This window comes from Bidens hawaiensis, unplaced genomic scaffold (genome assembly GCF_021521415.1).
Source record: "Bidens hawaiensis isolate Kalapana, Puna unplaced genomic scaffold, B.hawaiensis_p1.1 tig00002423_1, whole genome shotgun sequence".
NCBI lineage: Eukaryota > Viridiplantae > Streptophyta > Magnoliopsida > Asterales > Asteraceae > Bidens > Bidens hawaiensis.
In genome coordinates, this window is record NW_027491133.1 from 3,141,380 (window position 1) to 3,159,747 (window position 18,368).

Here is an 18,368-nt window from a genome sequence, read left to right on the forward strand (position 1 = left end):
TTTCATTTTTTTGGAATTTGTTTTGCAATGTCTACACACAACAAAAAAAAAACCGATTATAACCAAGCCAAATTCGAAAATCGAAAAACGAAAACCGATCGGTTTGTGTATCTGAAAACCGATTTCGGTTTCAGTTTCACTTCAAAACCGAACCTTCCTCAGCCCTATGACAAGTAACTTGGTTAATTTGATAGTATTTTATTTCTTTAAGATAAAAAAAATAGTCATCACGTGCAAGTCACGTGGTGTGATTAATCTTACAAACTCAAAAACAACATTCACTTCCCGTATCACCACCATCCATCCATCCACCACCATGCGACCACCGTATACCACCACTCTCCTCCTCCTCATCACCCTCCTCACCACCGCCACCACCCTCACAAGCCAACAACAATCCGATCTAGACTCCGACTGCACCAACCGGTGGATCCACATCCGTCACCTCCCATCCAAATTCAACCTGGACATCCTCACCAACTGCTCCTCCGACCACCACCCATTCTCCACCTCCTTCTGCCCGTACCTCACCAACCACGGCCTGGGCTCCAAAACCCACAACCACTCCCACTCCTGGTTCCGCACCGACACCTCTCTCCTCGAACTCTTCTTCCACCGCCGCATGCTCGAATACCCTTGCCTCACCTCTGACCCCACCACCGCTGACGCCATCTATTTACCTTATTACACCTCCCTTGACTCCTTACGCTACCTCTACGGCCCTTATTACAACTCATCCTCCCAACACGGCCGTCATTTATATAAATATTTACAATCCCATTCACCCGAGATCTGGAACAAATTCAACGGCCACGATCACTTCCTTGTCCTTGCTGGCACGGCTTGGGATTATTCTCAACCTTTGGGGACCGATCCACCGGGTTGGGGGACGTCGTTTCTCGAATTACCCGAGTTTTATAATGTTACGGTTTTGACGTTAGAGTCGAGGGCGTACCCGTGGCAGGAGCAGTCGATACCGTATCTCACCTCCTTCCACCCGCCCAATTTGGCTTTGTTTAATTCGTGGATTGCTCGGGTTACCAGGTCGAGACGGACGACTTTGATGTTGTTTTCGGGTGGCGGGGGGATATCGTCGACGCCGAATATACGTAGGAGTATTCGGTTGGAGTGTGACGCGAACGATGAGGTGATGAATTCGACGGGGACGGAGTATGTGAGGTTGTGTGAGTTTGTTGATTGTTCGAATGGGGTTTGTGAGCATGATCCGATTAAGATAATGAAGCCGATGCTGCATTCGAGTTTCTGTTTGCAGCCGCCTGGGGACACGCCGACGAGGCGGTCGACGTTTGATAGTATTTTGGCGGGGTGTATACCAGTGTTTTTTGAGGATTTGTCGGCGAAGAAGCAGTACGGGTGGCATTTGCCGGAGGATGAGTATGATGAGTTTTCGGTGACGATTTGGAAGGAGGATGTGGTGTTTAGAGGTGTGAGTGTGATGGAGGTTTTGAACGCGATTCCGATGAGTGAGGTGAGGAGGAAGAGGGAAAAGTTGATTGAGATGATTCCGAGGATTGTTTATAGGAAGCATGGGAGTTCGTTGGGGTTGAGGACGAAGAAGGATGCGTTTGATATCGCGGTTGAAGGGGCGCTGCAGAGGATTAAAGCCAGACTTGAAGGTGTTGGTGATATGTGACAAGGTTTTGAGGTATTGTTGTAAGTTAATATGATTGATTATGTTTATTGGTTTACTGGATTTGTAGAAAGAATTCTCACATATGAACAATTTTACAAGAATATTAGCACGAAAGTTTACTACAATGGTGTTAATAAATATAGCTCGTTCGGTTTGTCATGTTGCGGGTCTATGTTATATTTAGTGCATGAAACGGCTCACTCGCTTGTAGCCTATGTATGTGCGTAAATAAATATATCAATCGTGTTAGACCGACGCTCTTATCAACTCATTTAGACGTCAAACAATGAAGCTTAAAGAACCATATGTACAGCTTGGAATTCTATGAACACATCTAGAAATATAAACTAACTTTGCCAAATTAATGCACAATGAATGAAACCTTATTAATGTTTTTGGTGGTTCAAAACTAACAAGAAAACACAAAAACAAAAACCAAAACAAAATTGATGAGATTTTAGATTGGAAACAATGTACAACATCTTCTTTCTTTCCCACTCTCACCAAACAACTTCAAGTGTACAAAACAATGGTTAAAAGACAAATCTAACCCCATCTCAGGATAGCAGAACCCCATGTAAGACCAGCACCAAACCCAGCAGTTGCTATGGTTTGACCTTGTTTGACTTTCCCGCTTCTAACTGCTTCATCTAACGCCAACGGTATTGAAGCCGCACTCGTGTTGCCATAGTTTGCTAGATTAGATATCACTCTGTCCTTTGGAACTTCTAGTCTTGTTGCTACTCCATCAATGATTCTCTTGTTTGCCTGCACGTAAAATTACCGAAATATCCTTTTAAGTTCACTGAATCTTTGATTCAATTCCTAATCAGGAAATACCTGTCCACAGTCAAATAAAGTCAATGATGGCCATATCAGCTGACTTGTGAATAAGTTGATTTGGGTTATGATTTATCCCTAACGGGCCAGACAGAAAAATTTTGCTTATAACAAAATGAGTTGAAAGTTGCCCCGATATGTTACTGCATTAAAACTAGGACTGTTCAAAAAAGCTCGTATGTAAATGAGCCGAGCAAAGCCCGGGCCAAGGTTGGCCCGGCTCGTGGTTCACTCATAATTCATTAACTGGCTCAATGGCTCTCTTGTTTGGCTTGTTTAAATTGAACCTTGAATTAAAACGATGATCATAATAACATACAAAAATAATCGGGAAAAATACAAAAATAATACTTTGAATTTGCCTCTAGATCTTTAAAGAAGTTGAAAAATCAATGCCAAAATAATACATATAATATTATAAATTCTCTAGTTTCTATCTTTTGCAATGCATGTTAAAAAATATTTTTTTTCTCTCATGTACAAAAAACTACAAAAAAAAAATAATAATATTGATTCTGCTCACGAGCCACGGCTGGCTAGAGCTTTTACGAAATAAGGTATTTAAACCTTCTGTATAATTTTATTCAAAATTTCAAATAGATTATTATTGAAATAATATAACTTTATAACCATTTTGACATACTAATTATTTCTAAAAAGTTTTAAAACATTAGAGAAAAAGGGTCTCCAGTCAGCTATAAAAATAACTACTCTTTGACCGGTCTATTTTGCCACCTCTGTGTGTCCGGTTCATACCTGATGGAGCAGTAGCCAATCAATATCTGAACGGTCAAGACCCGCATTTTCCAGTGATGCCTCAATGGTCTGTGGCACAACACTAACAGCAAACCAAAACACTTCAGTTCCATTCATTTTAATACATGAAAAAGACGAGCGGTTTGGTGGGAACCCGAGGACCGACCCATTTGTACCCAACTCATGATTTGTTTCATCTTCTTTGACTCCAGCATTCAAGTGCCTGTTTGGGAGAAGGTTATGAAAAAGTCAACATGTTGACCGCATTTACAGTCAATAAAAAAATATTTGGTTTAAGGATTTTAAACACCTGTTTCCGTCACCGTCACTGTGCAAGTCAAAACCGAATAAACCGTCCTCTTCACTATCACACGCCTGCAGGAAATGTGCATGAATTAGTGGCCCATAAACTGATTTAGGAGGTTGTATGCAATAAATACTTGGGTGACACTCAACCCATTTGGCTAAAAAGTTTTATTCGACCTGATTGACTAATAGGTTTTCAATGACCCACTTGGCAAAAAAGTTTTAGTTGACCCATTTGCTGAAAATGTTATATTTTTAACCGTTTGGCTAAAAAGTTTTATTCGACAGTTTTATTTGGCGCGTTGGTGAAAAGGCGTTAATTGACCTGCATGGCGAAAAAGTTTTATTCAGCCCATTTGCTGGACTTAAGGAATACTATTTAAAAAAATAGAGGGAAAAATATTCATATTAAAAAAAATAAAGATCAATCAAATAAATAAAAATGAAGTAGAAGAACTCATATTCCAAATGAACAAATTCAAACTTCAAAAGGATCTTTCGGATTCTCAAAGATTGAGGGGAAAGGGGATTGATCGAGAACTCCTTTCTATTTTTTTTCTTTATTTGACCTACTTTAGCCGGATGAAAGGAAACTTTAACGTCCGATTTTGGGGGGTTCTATATGAATTTTTTGGCTAAAAGGATATATTCGATCCATTTAGCTAAAAAGTTTTAATCGACCTTTTTGCGTAAAAAGTTCTATTCGACCTGTTTGGCTAAAAAGTTATGTTCGACCCGTTTGACTAAAAAGTGTTATTCGTCCGGTATGGCTTATTGGCTTAAAGTGTTATATTCGACCCATTTGGCTAAAAAGTTTTGTTTGAAAAGTTTTATTTGACCCAGCCGGCTAAAAAGTTTTATTCAACCAGTTGGGCGGCTAAAATGGTATTATTCGACCCATTTTGCTAAAAAGTCTTATGTTACTCGTTTGGCTGAAAAGTTTTTCTGGGTCCGTTTGAATCAAAAGTTCAAAACACAACCCAAATCAACCAACTCATAAGTTCTAAGTAAACGAGCCAAAACTGCCACATCTAGCGTTGAATAACAAAAACCAATAAAATAAAGTAGTTAAAGGATGATTAGTTAACCAAGAAAAAGGCTTGTTCAATATTCATTATTTCCCTCAATTAACCATTAACCAATTTTTATGGTGTGGTCCCCATGTTATCTGTTACTCAGTAGGACCCATCCAAATGTAACAATACCTGAACCAAAACCGCACCAGCAGCATCACCAAAGAGAATGCATGTCCCTCTATCTGTCCAGTCGACATAACGAGATAGTGAATCGGCTCCAATCACAAGTACATTCTTGAAACCACCTCCTGGAAACACAAGAAAAAAAAAAGTAAACATGGTCAAACTTACCCACACATCGTTTTAACCTTTTAATCTTGTATGGATTACCAAAGATCGAACCAGGTGATAATAAAGATGGACCCATAGGACAGTTATGGACTCAAAACCGAACCAAAAACCGAAAATCCAGTTTTTGGGTTTTTGAAAAACATTCGGCTTCGGCTTTTTCCGGTATTCACAATGTTTTCAGTTCTGTTTCGGACTTTTGGTTTTCTCATTTGGGCTTGAAATTATTGGTCCTAAAAATAATTGGTCAAACAAATGAATTTAAGCCTATATTTTTGTGTTAATTAACGTAACCTAACCGGAAATTCAGTTTCTGAAAAAACATTAAACTAAACCGTCTGTTTTGCGTTGGGTCTGGTTACTTCAGTTAGGTTATAAAAATAAACATTTTGTTACCTCGAATATAACATGAAGCGGATACAAGGCCCAATACAAACCCACTACAAGCAGCTGTAATGTCAAAAGCGAGTGGATTTCCTTTACTTCCAAGTGCTTTTTGAATCTAAAATAACAAAAAAATTAAAAAACATTCTAAGAACATTTACAAATCAAGAAAAAAGCTTTATAATAATACTAGTTACAGGAAAACAAGATTAATCCATGTCATCACGTTCAACCTGTGGAGCACCACCAAACAGATCTTCTGGAGTTGATGTGCACAATAAGATAAGATCCACATCATCAGGTTCCACTTGTGCCATTTCAAGTGCCTTTAGAGCCGCCTCTGCAGCAAGACCGGTCAAACTTTCGTTTCCTGTAGTTGACTACACCAGATTACGCACATATTATGGAATTAAGAATAGCTTAATACAATAATGATAGCAATAATAATAACCTGTAAGGATTCGTCTGTTGCGAATGCCGGTTCGGGCAGATATCCATTCATCATTAGTGTCAACAATTTTTGCAAGATCATCATTAGAAATTTGGAGATGTGGCACAGCTGAGCCGCACCCAACTAGTTTGCACCCTTTGCTTACAAGCCTGCAATTTATCAAAATTGAAAAATAAAACAAAATCTCGAATTAGTAAATCTTGTGAATTCATAAGCAACTACAAATAATAAGGCTAAACAATCTTTGATGCTAAATTATCTTTGACCAAGATTGACCCAGAAGTATATGAGGCGTGCGTATCTGTACAACCAAGTAAGCTTTATTTACAGCAAGAAGTGTCATATCTCCAGTTGGTTTTACATATAAAATTTATTTATCAAGTAAACCTTTCATAACTTCTTCATCCACGGATAGGCCTGGTAAGCCTAGAAAATTAAACCGTGGAGCCTAAAAAATTAATAAAACTTAGACTAAATTATGTAATGGGTGAAATATTACTTCTTTAATATTAGACAAATTAATTGTAATGAACCTAAAAGATTTATATGAATATATACACGAATGAACGTAAAACAAATGTTAACGAACGAACATAAAGTTCACACTTCACAGACATAAATAAACAAGCGGGATATCCGTTCATGCTCATTCGTTTAACTAAAAATGGTTCACAAACGGTTCACTGAACGTTGTTCGTCTACAAGCCTATCACGAACCCTAACTTTTACCAATATGAGATGCGCCATTTTGCCCTTGGTGTGTTTTTCTACGCGCAAACGTGAACCTTTTTAAACAAAGATTGAGATAAAAAAAATATTTATATAAATATCTCAACATAGATAAGTAACTACAAGGTTATACATTCTTGGTTTTAACTACAAGGTTATACATCATGTTAGAGACTTTTCTGTCACATCTTGTAATGTTTATGCAAGAATAACATAATTTGTTCTACAAATCCAACAAAATCAACCAATATTTATAAAAAATATAAAAAAAAATCCATATAATAATATAACCAATAAGAAGATCCACAAAATGAAGCCAGATTGACCTAATGCTATAACCCTATAAACAGATACAAATCTTGAAGCAAAAAAATAATACTTTTAACATCAAAAGTCAAAATGCACATAAAACAGTAGTACAATAATTGCACAAAACAGAACCAAAAATCAAGATTGTATCACAACAAACTCCACTATCTTCAATGAGAAAGTAAACTAATTGACCTAATGTTATAACCCTATAAATATATACATACTCTAAAGCTAAAAATTAATACTTTAGCTTCGCTAACGTTCGGCTAAGTCTTCTTTCTCAGTTGACCTCAAAAGTCAAAATACACATAAAACAGTAGTACAATAATTGCACCAAAGATTGATTCACATCAACCTCCACAGTCTTAAATGAGAAAGTAAACTAATTGACCTAATGATTGAACCCTATAAATATACACAAACTCTAAAGCTAAAAATCAGTTTTTGGCCTGAAAAGTCAAAATGCACACAAAACCCCAAATTAAACACAAAAGCTTATTCAATAATACAAATTAAAGAAAACCCAGAAAGAATAATAACCTGGGGAGACGAGGTGAAGAAGTCTCAAGTGCTTGTGAGGTGCTGGAGCACCGTATACTTTAGGGGATGACGTCAGGGTATGAAGAAACCCTACTGATAGTTGGAGCAAGAAACCCAGATGCATTCGCCATTCAAGATCCAATTGTAATGTATTGTGAATTGGGTGGGTGGGTGTTTGTTGATTTATAATAATAATAATAATGATAATGAATGGACGGATGTTGATTATTATCGTCGGAGTAGTCGAAGCAAAAGAGCAGAGAAGGCCACTGTGACAACTGCAATCTGAGAGGAAACTCCGAGGCCAATATATTAGTAATTTATATTATATTAAAATATTATAAAAAACAACAAACTGTCTGTCCTGGATTTATAACAAATCTACAAAATCCGTAGTTTTATATGTTGTGTTTGTTTTCTCAACCTTTTTTATTTTGTTTTTTATGTAGACTTAGAACATAATAAAACAACTTAATTAACTCTTGCAAATGATGTTTAGCTGATTGGGCTTTTGGCCCATTAGTTAGATTGATGCATCAAGGATTCTACTCATAAGAGATTATGGTTCAGTCTCTACAAAAGTGACGTCATCCTTAATGTCAAGTGAGTCCATTTAAAACAACATACTGGGTGGGGTTGGTTGAGGCTTACCCATATGACGCGCACACGGCACGGGGGTGAGTCACACTATTCGAAAGTCGTCGTTCAAAAAACAAGCTAATTAACTCACTTGTGTGTGTTGTGATGTGTAGGTGCATGAAAGAACGGCATATCACAAAAGATACATAAAAATTAGGGTGACAAATGTGACCCATGAGTTGTTTTAAAATATGTAAATAGGTCAAATTAAAAAAAGAAAATGATTGAAATGGGTTAAAACGGGTTGACATTTCTCGAGTTTTTTTTTAATGAACGAGAAAAACGGAAAAAAAACTTTTTAGTATTTATATTTATTTAGTTTTTTATTTATATTTCAAGTTATAATTTTTTAATTATTTGTTTTTGATTTTTTAATGAAGGTTTTTGAAATCTCAACCCATTTTGGCCCATTTCAAAAACCCTTCATCAAGAAAATTCAAAAATAATAATTAAAAAATCATAACTCGAAATATAAATAAAAAACTAAAAATGTAAAAGTACTAAAAAGTTTCCTCATTTTTCTCGTTTCATAAAAAAAATAACCTTTAAGATATGTCAACCTGTTTTGACCCGTTTTAATCATTTTCTTTTTTTAGTTTGATCCATTCTGACCCATTATATACATTTTAATACAACTCATTCAACCCAATGAGTCACATTTGTCACACATGATAAAAATATGTACAAACAAAAGTTCACTGAAAATCTGAGATGCTTGTATCAATTAAAACTCTGAATAATTCATGATTGGCGGACGAAGCGTAAGACATCATATCAAATCTTTCATTTGGTTGATGTGTGATGTGAAGCTCCAAAACGCCCTTCTTCCTCATGTTATGGATTCTTCACCAACTCGTATTTTTATTGTTTCGTCATAGGAAACATAACTCGTGGTTAAAGTTTCAACAAACTAAGAAAACATGATTTCTTAGTACACTTTCTTGTGGAACGAGACCATGTGTTATTTTGTTCGTTTATTTGAACCAAGAACCACATAATAAGTTGAATCCATGTTAACATCATCTCCGTATATTAATTTTAGTGCAAAAGAATCATTCTCAACACTTAGGCATGGCCAAGAGCATGTGCAAGGTAGGCCACCGTACAAGGCCTACATACTCAAGAGGCCTGTATATATATGTTTTTTTTATATGTTATATATATCCGGGACATTAAGGAATATCCAGAACAGCATTTTGAGAATCGTAAACAGGGAAGCATATCAAAACGGGTCACGGCCTTTTCTTTTACCCCATTCTTTCACATTTCCTTTTCCCATTGTAACCCTTTGTTTATTTTCTTTCACACGGGTCTCGTATTTTATTTTATTATAAAATTAAAAAAGAATTATGAACGGTTTACCTATATTCGATAATTGTAGCCCACTACCCCCATCAAAATTCTTTATCTTATTCACAGATAGTGTCTTTTTCAAAACGGCAAAACTGTCTATTTAATACGCATGGTCTTATCTATTTAAAGTCTAATGGCCAAACATGTACCATCAAATGCTTTCTGCTGTATAATAATTTGATTCTAATTAGTTTCATTTCACACCTTTAAACTTTTACATTATGATATTTTTTTAGTACAATCCTCTCTATACATTTTTACGTGTCCTTAGTGTGATTTACAATAATTATGTAAATATGTAAATAATATAAATTGACATGAGGTGTATTCATAGATGCAATAATTGTTGTTATATTGTCGTATCATATCACAGTAATTGATATAAATTACGAATTATAGTTTATCGCGACATAAATAGTCATAAAGTTAACCAAATGAACATAAATCGTTGCCGACTTTTTTCTCTAGTTTTATGACAATTTATGTCTATATATAAATGCTATTAATTTACAATCATATAAATAAAAATGTTATATAAGATAAAAATATATTATATTGAATATAATTCAATCTATAATAAAAATGTATATTGAAAAATACTAATAAAAAGAAACATATTTTCAAATTCATAAAAATATTATATGCTAAAACTTAAAAACTTATATTTTAATTAGAAAACAACTAAAGATAAATTAAAAAAACAACTATATGAGAGGTATATATATCTAGTTATATAAAGGGTGTACGGGCACAAGTAACCCAAAAGGCCAATGAACTTTCTTTAGTCATCATCCATGTCAAGGGTTGTTATAAAAACGTCTCTTCTCTTACAAAATTCTCGAACCCCTACATTATTCTCTCATCCCCTCTCGTGGAACTGTCCCTTTTCTTTCTTGGGATGATATGTGGTCGACTCTATCTCTCTCTTCCACGTCTACAACTGCATTTCCTTCTGTTTGGGTGTGAATGACCCCATTATAGATGAGAATCCGTTCACATGGTTTATAGATATGATAAATATTAGAAAAATATATAACAACGAGTTTACTCATAACAAAGATAAATGATAAACCACATAACTATAACAAAAATGAATTGGCAAAGATAAATATAAGGATAAAAATGAAGATGATAATACCTCTACCAATTAAACTAAGTTTCAACATATTTGATGCTTGCTTGACACATTAGGTTGCCACTAATAATATAAAGAAATATTGTGCAAGTGTAACTAGTTTTGGTAAACAAGGACATCACACACTCAAAAACAAAAAATGTAGCAGAATTTAAGTTTCATTTCAGACCCTTATGCTTATAGAATATTATTATCCACACCCTATAAAGTTGCAAAAGCCCTCTCACACAGTCCTCCTATAAATACTGTTGTTTCCCTCTCATTCTCCTCACTATAATATTCCCTCAAATCCACCATTCATTTCCTTAAAATGCTCATAATGTCGTCCGGCAAAAATGGAGAATCCTTGGACCGTATTGACGGCATTAAATCCTCACTTCGCGTCATCTCTAACTTCCCAAAACAAGGTACGATCACCTCTCATAATCACATACATTCATGATCAGTGACAAATATTGCTAGCTTGATTATTTTATGATCATCAGGTTTAACGTTTCTGGACATCACTACATTGCTGCTTGATCCAAAGGCGTTCAAGGACACCTTCGATTTGTTCGTTGAGCGTTACAAACATGAAAACATATCAGTAGTTGCTGGTAATTATTCTAACTTCAAATAAACCTTTTAGCTTCTAATCATTTATCCGATGTTGTGTAGTGATATGCTTCGTAGTTGTAATGTGAGTGCAGAATTTTAATGGTTTTTGCTTTTATTATTATTATTATTATTATTATTATTATTATTATTATTATTATTATTATTATTATTATTATTTCGTTATTTGGTTGAAAATCACACTATATGTCCTGAATAATATGTTGGTTAGTGAGTTTGTAGTGGGCTTTTTTATGCTTTTAAGTTACAAAAAATGTCTTAAAAGTGCAAAAAGTGTCAAAAAAATGCCCTTTTATGCTTTTAAGTTTTAACTGCAAAAACCGAGTGAAGGTTGGGCTAGTTGGGTTGGGAAAATAATAAAGAGAAAACTATTTTATACATATCTTAACTTTTTGTTATAAAAATAAGTTATTTAAAATTTATAAATTTTAAATATTATAAGGGATAGTTCATACTAGAAATAAAATTAATGCCAGAAATGGATCTTAGTCACTGATTAAATGTAATCGGTGGTCCAAAATAAAAAAAACAACAAACTTGTAATTGTAGTGTGGTATTGCAAAGTGGAGTTTTTCTCAAAAGAGTGTTTGTGGAAAAACTATTTACCAATATGGTGTTAATTAAAAAATAATTACTAAAGTAGTGTTTTTAACACTTTTTGTATTTTCTCACTCTTCTTCTTATTGGATAAGATAAAGATGAACCCATAACTCTTTTTTGTTTTAAAATAATAATTATACTTTATATCCAAATATAAATATTTATCACATAAAAGTTAAAATAACACGGATAAGTTAATTCGTTTATTATTTTAAACTATAGTTTTACTCATAGGGAATTTTAAATATGTTTATGTATGTGTCAGGTCGTAAAGGTAACGACACTGGTCTTCTGCGTGCATTGCGCGGTGAAATCGGTCGGTAAGACTTGGGCGTTATAGTGGTGAGCTAGCATGAATTCGGTCGATATTGACTACGTTCGATAAAAACTGTTTTCTAAAAGATTAAGCCCTCTTTTTGAAATATAATTTTGAAATATAATTATTTCATAGCAACGAGAGGAACTCATTAAAAGTATAGATTATTTAACTCTAAAATAAAATGTTTCATTATATTTTTGTAGAAATAAATCTACTTTGGAACAATAAAAATCTATTTGAAAAATAAACCACTGATACCTGTTTATTTGATAAAGAAATATATTATTTCAAAATAATTAAAGCATACATTCTAATTTATTTTCGAAATATATTTTAATTTATGAACAATTTTTCACTTTTAAATTTAAACTCTAAAGTTAATAAATATCTGTAATTTGTTAAAGAGAGTTGAGAAAAAATCTGTAACAATTATTATACTAATTTGGCCGATAAATATCTATAACAATTTTTCACTTTAATATTTAAATTTAGTTATAAGTTATAGTTATTATTTTAAAATTAAAAAAAAAATGAAAGACATGACATGATTTCATCTTGCTATAACCGAATAAGAAGAGTGAGAAAACACAAAAAATTGTTAAAAACACTATTTTGTTAAATATTTTTAAATGAACAATACATTGGTAAATAGTTTTTCCACCAACGAAAAAATTCTTGCAAAGTGTTTAAAAGTCAATATGAGTTATTAATGACATTTAATTAGTATTAATCACTATCTTTTTTAAAGTTATAAGTCAATTTAATTAGTTTTTATTTGTATTATATTTTATTTGTTAATCAAAAGCATGGCTAATGAAATACCAGAACCTATATATAGGGGAATGTTCATATACATTTTAATCGTAACATGAAAACGTGGAAAATAATACTAATCTATAAAAAAAATGAGAACGTAAGATACAATACCAATCTACATAAGCAATGATTTATAATAACAAAGACAAAAACCTAAAAATTACAACAAAAGAATTAAAATTAAGAACAAAATAATAACAGCAAATACTTATAACAATAAAACATAAAAATCTAATAATAACAACAAAATATAAATCAGCAAATACTTATAACGTCTCATAATCGAAAATTAGCAAATACACAGCAAACACCTATAAAAATCAACTTAATGATAACAACAAATTGGTTCAAACTGTTTTTATGTTAAAAATAAAATGTATTTGATCATGTATCTATACATATATATCTTAACTTTTTGTTATCAATAATAGTTTTACTTTATATAAATTTTAAATAATTAACTTTATATTTTTAATGTAACAACTTTAGATTTTTACTATAACGGTATACGTTTTTTAATATTTTATTAAAGTAAATGTTGTTTTAATTTCTATTTTGGGTCATAAGTTGGTGAATCGGGACTTAGAGATTTTAACAAGTCAATTACAATCTAATGTGTATTTTGAAACTTCCTTCAATTCCTTGGTGACCAAGTTGGGTGGGTGAGACATCAATATTCAATTATGCTTGTTGACAAAGTTGGGTGTCAAGTGTAAATATATATAGCGAGTTAAGATTTGATATCATGAAAGTTACTATAATAAGTTTCTTGAGTTATATTTTCTGGTTATGATAAAAGTCGGTTAATTCTATATTGTTCGTTAATTATTGTTTATCATTATTCAATCTTGAGTAAATAGATTAGTAACTAAAAACAATTTTATATACTTCTTAGTTCTCGTTATAAAAATGCCTTCATTTTAAATGAATGAAAAGGCAGTGACGATCGACAATGTTTTAGTCTCATTATTGGCCTTTGGGTTTTTTATTCTTATTTTATTTTATTTTAAGTGTTCTAATGAAAATGTTTGGTCTATTCCAGGAATTGAGGCTAGGGGCTTCATGTTCGGTCCGGCAATAGCACTTGCAATAGGAGCAAAGTTTGTTCCATTAAGGAAGCCAAAAAAGTTGCCAGGTAGGTTACATCTGTAACTTTTTATGCATTTTGAAAATTATATGGTTTATATGATTATAAATATTTGAAAGTTATAAATACGGGTGAAGTAATATCAGAAAAACATGAATTGGAATACGGGTCGAATTGCCTTGAAATGCATGTTGGAGCGGTTAAATCTGGAGACCGTGTGATCATTCATGACGATCTAATCGCTACGGGTGGCACCATTTGTGCTGTAATGAACTTACTTGGTACCCATCAAACTTTATCCGCTTGGGTTGACTTGGATTGACTCGAAACTTGTTATACTGTTTATAAATAACCATGCTAGAAACTCATATTTTATATATAATGAACTAAATATTAAAGTGTTATAAGGGGGAAATGGACACTCATGGGTAGTACTCATGCATCGATCAATCTTGTATTGTCACACAAACCACAAAATCACTGGCAGCACCTACCCACAAGTACCATAGTACTTTTTTAATTCATCTTCAATGGTCAACAATGAGACAATTTTATGTGGCAAACCTTTGCCATGGCCCATGAATTGAAGCAATGCACCTTACCCACATAGGATTAGTATGGAGGTAGTGTTGCCATGTGATTTGGAAGTCATACACTCTACCCATATGGGTGCCCCGCCCTCTCTAATGAAAATTTAGGAATTTAAAAAGCAAAGTGTAAATCATACTTATCTATTAGGTGAAGAAAAAGAAACGAAAAAAGTAATGATAATAATAAAGATTTAGGTATTAAGAAACATAAAAGAGAAACAAACTTACTTATTCCGTGAAGAAATAAAAGTAAGAAAAATAAATGAGAATTTATAGAATTATGAATAGCGTCCCTCTCATTTACTTATTTATATAGATATGTAAATATAGATTAGCGTGTCAAGCCTGATTAAAAGATTAAAATGTTTTGATAATATTACGAGTATAATTTTTCTAAACATAACGACGTTTGACTTGTGAGGTTATATGCAATGAATGTACATTTTGGTTAACTTTCAAGACCCAGATCACTATAGGGGTATGCATGAAGCCAAATCCCCGATTTGTAACCCAAATAATTGAACCGAAATAGCCAAATCAAACAAAACTTAAGTTTGATTTCCGTTTCGCAACTGAACCAGGCCATACTTTTGGATTTCAATTTTTAATTTTGAATGTTAAGTAATCTATAAGAAATTAATAAATAGTGTAAACCCAAATGTATTATAATCGTTACTCATTTGATTAACAGAAAGATTTAGGTCCAAGTTCTTAATTTTGGGCCACTTTTTTGTCCACAAATTTCGAACACAACTGATAAAATCGAGTTTTGAATTCAACCCAAACTAAAAAACCGAAAAGGTACGGTATTCGTTATTTAGTAAACCGAATTTTTGATCTTTCCGTTTGAAATATGCATGTTTATAAAACTAACAATATCCTGTCATTTATATGGTTTTGCAGAGCGTGGGGGAGCCGAGGTCGTTGAGTGTGCTTGTGTCATTGAAGCACCTGAGTTGAAGGTACTTTCTTTGTTGGACTTAATTGGATCGAGCAACACGAACAACACCGATATTTTGTGAGAACTCCTTACGACTCTTTCAATATTATTAAGAATGAAAACCACACAAAATACAATAACCCTAAACCATCTATTTATACTAAAACCTTAATTTGCTCACCAAGAAACCTAATTAGACTCAAACTAGGAAACTAAATAAATTAATAACCAAAACTTACTACTAATTAAATAAATTAAACCGACTCAAACTCAAACTCTTTAAACTTTAAACCTTTATCAAGATTAATTCTTCATTCTTCAAAGTAATTAACCAATACCATATTAGAGAATAATTGCAATTTTTTGTTTGGCTTTTAAATATAGTTTGTTTAAGCGTGACTATTTGTTATCTAAAATAAACTAATAAGTTAATTTCTCAATCACATTATTTTTTCCAATTGATGTAGGGTCGTGAACGATTGATGTCACGTGGGAAGCCATTGTATGCACTTGTTGAGGTGCGGTCTGAGCCAAGTTCATAAAGGTTTCGTGTATTGAAGGAACGGTGTATGTTAGAGTAGTTTTTATTATTATTATTTAGGTTCTAATATGTGTCTCCATTGGTAAATTTTGGTGATAATACCTTGGAGATTAAGATAAAATAATAAAGATCAATCTTGTTTCTTTTTACGTGAATTAATTTAAATACACATTAAATTCTGTTAAAAAAATATATGATGATTTAATCTACTTAATTAATTATCCAATATCCATGCATTGTTTGGTTGTTCATCTTCTTGCTTCTCGATATTACATGCGTCATGAACCACGCACGGGACATGAGTAATATTTGTTGATTAATTGACTTAAAATAGAAGTTGAAAACATGACTAATCAAGTTTGTTGATTAGTTGACTTATAATAGAAGTTGAAAAGAAAAAAAAAGGGGGGGGGGGGGGGGAGGGGGGTTTAAAATGGAGCTTTCTCAAAACATTTTGGTTATAAGGTTAAAAATCGGCTAACCAAATCTATTACTTTTTCAAAAATGTTCATTGTTAGGATCTCGGTTATGAAAAAAATACACTTAATCACACTACCAAAAGTAAACAAACATCAGACTTGGCTTATGTGGCCTTGTCAAAGTTGGCCTATGTTCACGGACTGCAATCAAATTTTTTTTATTGCTTTATACTCTCCATACTCGTAGAGATTACAAGTACAATGATATGAACGTATAGGAAAAAAAAAGCAATTAGCCTATGGTCAAAAGTAATATTTTAATCTATATTTTTTAAATGTGAAACGCTGAAACCTATGTATCTACTAGATTAAATTCTCAGTACTAAACTACTAATCGTTTGTTAATAACCGACACTGCATTCTTGAGTTTTTTATTTAAGGGATTGGAAAAGAAAAAATAAGAATTTTTTTCCTTTTTCATTCTTGAGTTATTTTATTCAAAGAAAATAAAGAGAACGGAAAGAAAACTTAGGCCTTTTTTCTTTCAAAACTTTCCTGTCAAATATGACATAAGAAAAATTTATAACTCATTACAATATTTCTAATTTATTCTATCTCAATTATTTTTTATATGTTGCTATGAGGACATAATTGTAAAGTTACAATTTTTTTTCCTATATTTTTCTTTCGATCTAACTCAAGAATGTAATTAATACTTTCTTTTCTTTTAACTCGAGAGTTTCTTTTATGTATATAATTTATTTTCTTTTTTTTTTCTTATCTAATCTTATCAATTTTTTTCTTTTTTTTTTATTTTAAACCCGAGAATGCGAAAATCAGCTTTCAAAGCAAACTTTATTTTGGTACGTCGAAAGCCCAAGCTTGTTTGATTTTTATTATGTGACGACCTTACTGGGCTTATATATAAAAGCCCAAAACCATTCAAGCTAAAACCACACTCTCACCGGCAAGTGCAACCATCACTCATTCTCACCGGTCAAACAACCAGACTCATCCACATCCCATGGCCAAACCACCACCTCCGGAACCATCAACCATCCGCCACCTAACCAACCTCGACACAACACTCTCCCTCACACTCTACAACCTAACCCAACCACTCCTCCCTCGTCCCATCCTCAAACTCCTCGAATTCTCGGCCGCTTATTCTTCCCCGTCCTCCTCTCCCGACCACACACCCGACACTACTCTCCCTCCTCGTCAACCTCCTCATCGGAACCATCAAACAACTCGTCCGACGACCTCGTCCTCTCTACAACAAACACATGTTTCTCACCTTCGCCGTTGACCATTGGTCTTTCCCTAGCGGACACGCTTCTAGAGTCTGTTTCATCGCTTCGTTAATTCACCTTTCGTCAGATTTAATTCTGGACATTGTAGGTGTTAATCGGTTGAGTCTGATTGTTATAGTTTGGGCATTTGCTACATCAATTTCTCGGGTTTTACTTGGACGACATTTCGTCTTTGATGTTGCTGTGGGTGCTGGGTTAGGTGTGGTTAATGCGGTAGTCGTGTTTCGCTTCCTGAATTGCGAGTTTGTTACCTCGGTAATTTCGGCGAAAACGTTGAGGTAATTGTCGATAATTCGTAATTGTTATGTTTTGTATTGTATAATGTATACAGTTTATATGAGACTACATTAACTGGAATCGAGTTTATTACAGCTTGATTGATCACAAAGTTGCAGTGATCTTATTGTTTTATGAAAAGAATACAATGTACTAGACATAGTTATCAAAGGCGCTAGGCGCACTTAAGGCGCATAGGTCTCGCCTGGGGCCTAGGCGTGAGGCGCAAAATAAGTGAGGGCCTAAGACAAAAAAACGCACTTAAATAATAAAATATATAAATATATTATGTATTTGAAAAATAATACTATTCTTCATATATAATAAACAAAGGCTATTAGTACTAAAAGCTCTAAAAGAGTCGAGATTCAAATGTAATTCCAAAACTT

General features: G+C 33.3%; 3 protein-coding genes and 1 pseudogene across 3 annotated transcripts; 3 read left to right on the plus strand and 1 right to left on the minus strand.

Moving 5' to 3' along the window:
• The first annotated feature begins 311 nt into the window (after positions 1–311).
• Positions 312–1,778, plus strand: LOC143619378 (putative xyloglucan galactosyltransferase GT19). The gene has a single exon (XM_077091325.1). The coding sequence runs from the start codon at positions 317–319 to the stop codon at positions 1,652–1,654; it is 1,338 nt and encodes a 445-aa protein (XP_076947440.1). The 5' UTR covers positions 312–316; the 3' UTR covers positions 1,655–1,778.
• A 237-nt stretch (positions 1,779–2,015) lies between these two features.
• Positions 2,016–7,502, minus strand: LOC143619379 (beta-ketoacyl-[acyl-carrier-protein] synthase III A, chloroplastic-like). The gene is made up of 8 exons (XM_077091326.1): positions 7,337–7,502; positions 5,756–5,904; positions 5,538–5,674; positions 5,317–5,422; positions 4,762–4,880; positions 3,561–3,625; positions 3,251–3,473; positions 2,016–2,422 (listed from the first exon to the last, which is right to left on the minus strand). Exons 3-8 carry the CDS (start codon positions 5,619–5,621, stop codon positions 2,201–2,203), a joined length of 819 nt encoding a protein of 272 aa, XP_076947441.1. The 5' UTR covers positions 5,622–5,674; positions 5,756–5,904; positions 7,337–7,502; the 3' UTR covers positions 2,016–2,200.
• Positions 7,503–10,701: 3,199 nt separating this feature from the next.
• Positions 10,702–15,972, plus strand: LOC143619329 (adenine phosphoribosyltransferase 4-like). Its single transcript, XM_077091279.1, has 6 exons — positions 10,702–10,870; positions 10,949–11,059; positions 13,856–13,948; positions 14,020–14,181; positions 15,394–15,452; positions 15,898–15,972. Exons 1-6 carry the CDS (start codon positions 10,774–10,776, stop codon positions 15,970–15,972), a joined length of 597 nt encoding a protein of 198 aa, XP_076947394.1. The 5' UTR covers positions 10,702–10,773.
• Positions 15,973–17,373: 1,401 nt separating this feature from the next.
• Positions 17,374–18,080, plus strand: LOC143619250 (putative lipid phosphate phosphatase beta; annotated as a pseudogene).
• The last annotated feature ends 288 nt before the right edge of the window (positions 18,081–18,368 follow it).

What these genes read in the sequence shown, in the direction of transcription:
- LOC143619379 (XM_077091326.1), bottom strand. Translation starts at nt 5,621, where the DNA reads ATGGCACAAGTGGAACCTGATGATGTGGATCTTATCTTATTGTGCACA. An exon ending in TGTTTGGTGGTGCTCCACAG is followed by an intron (nt 5,423 to 5,537) that starts GTTGAACGTGAT and finishes TTGTTATTTTAG; the next exon opens with ATTCAAAAAGCACTTGGAAG. An exon ending in CGCTTCATGTTATATTCGAG is followed by an intron (nt 4,881 to 5,316) that starts GTAACAAAATGT and finishes TTGTGTTTCCAG; the next exon opens with GAGGTGGTTTCAAGAATGTA.
- LOC143619329 (XM_077091279.1), top strand. Translation starts at nt 10,774, where the DNA reads ATGCTCATAATGTCGTCCGGCAAAAATGGAGAATCCTTGGACCGTATT. An exon ending in CTCTAACTTCCCAAAACAAG is followed by an intron (nt 10,871 to 10,948) that starts GTACGATCACCT and finishes TATGATCATCAG; the next exon opens with GTTTAACGTTTCTGGACATC. An exon ending in TTGAAGCACCTGAGTTGAAG is followed by an intron (nt 15,453 to 15,897) that starts GTACTTTCTTTG and finishes CAATTGATGTAG; the next exon opens with GGTCGTGAACGATTGATGTC.
- LOC143619378 (XM_077091325.1), top strand. Translation starts at nt 317, where the DNA reads ATGCGACCACCGTATACCACCACTCTCCTCCTCCTCATCACCCTCCTC.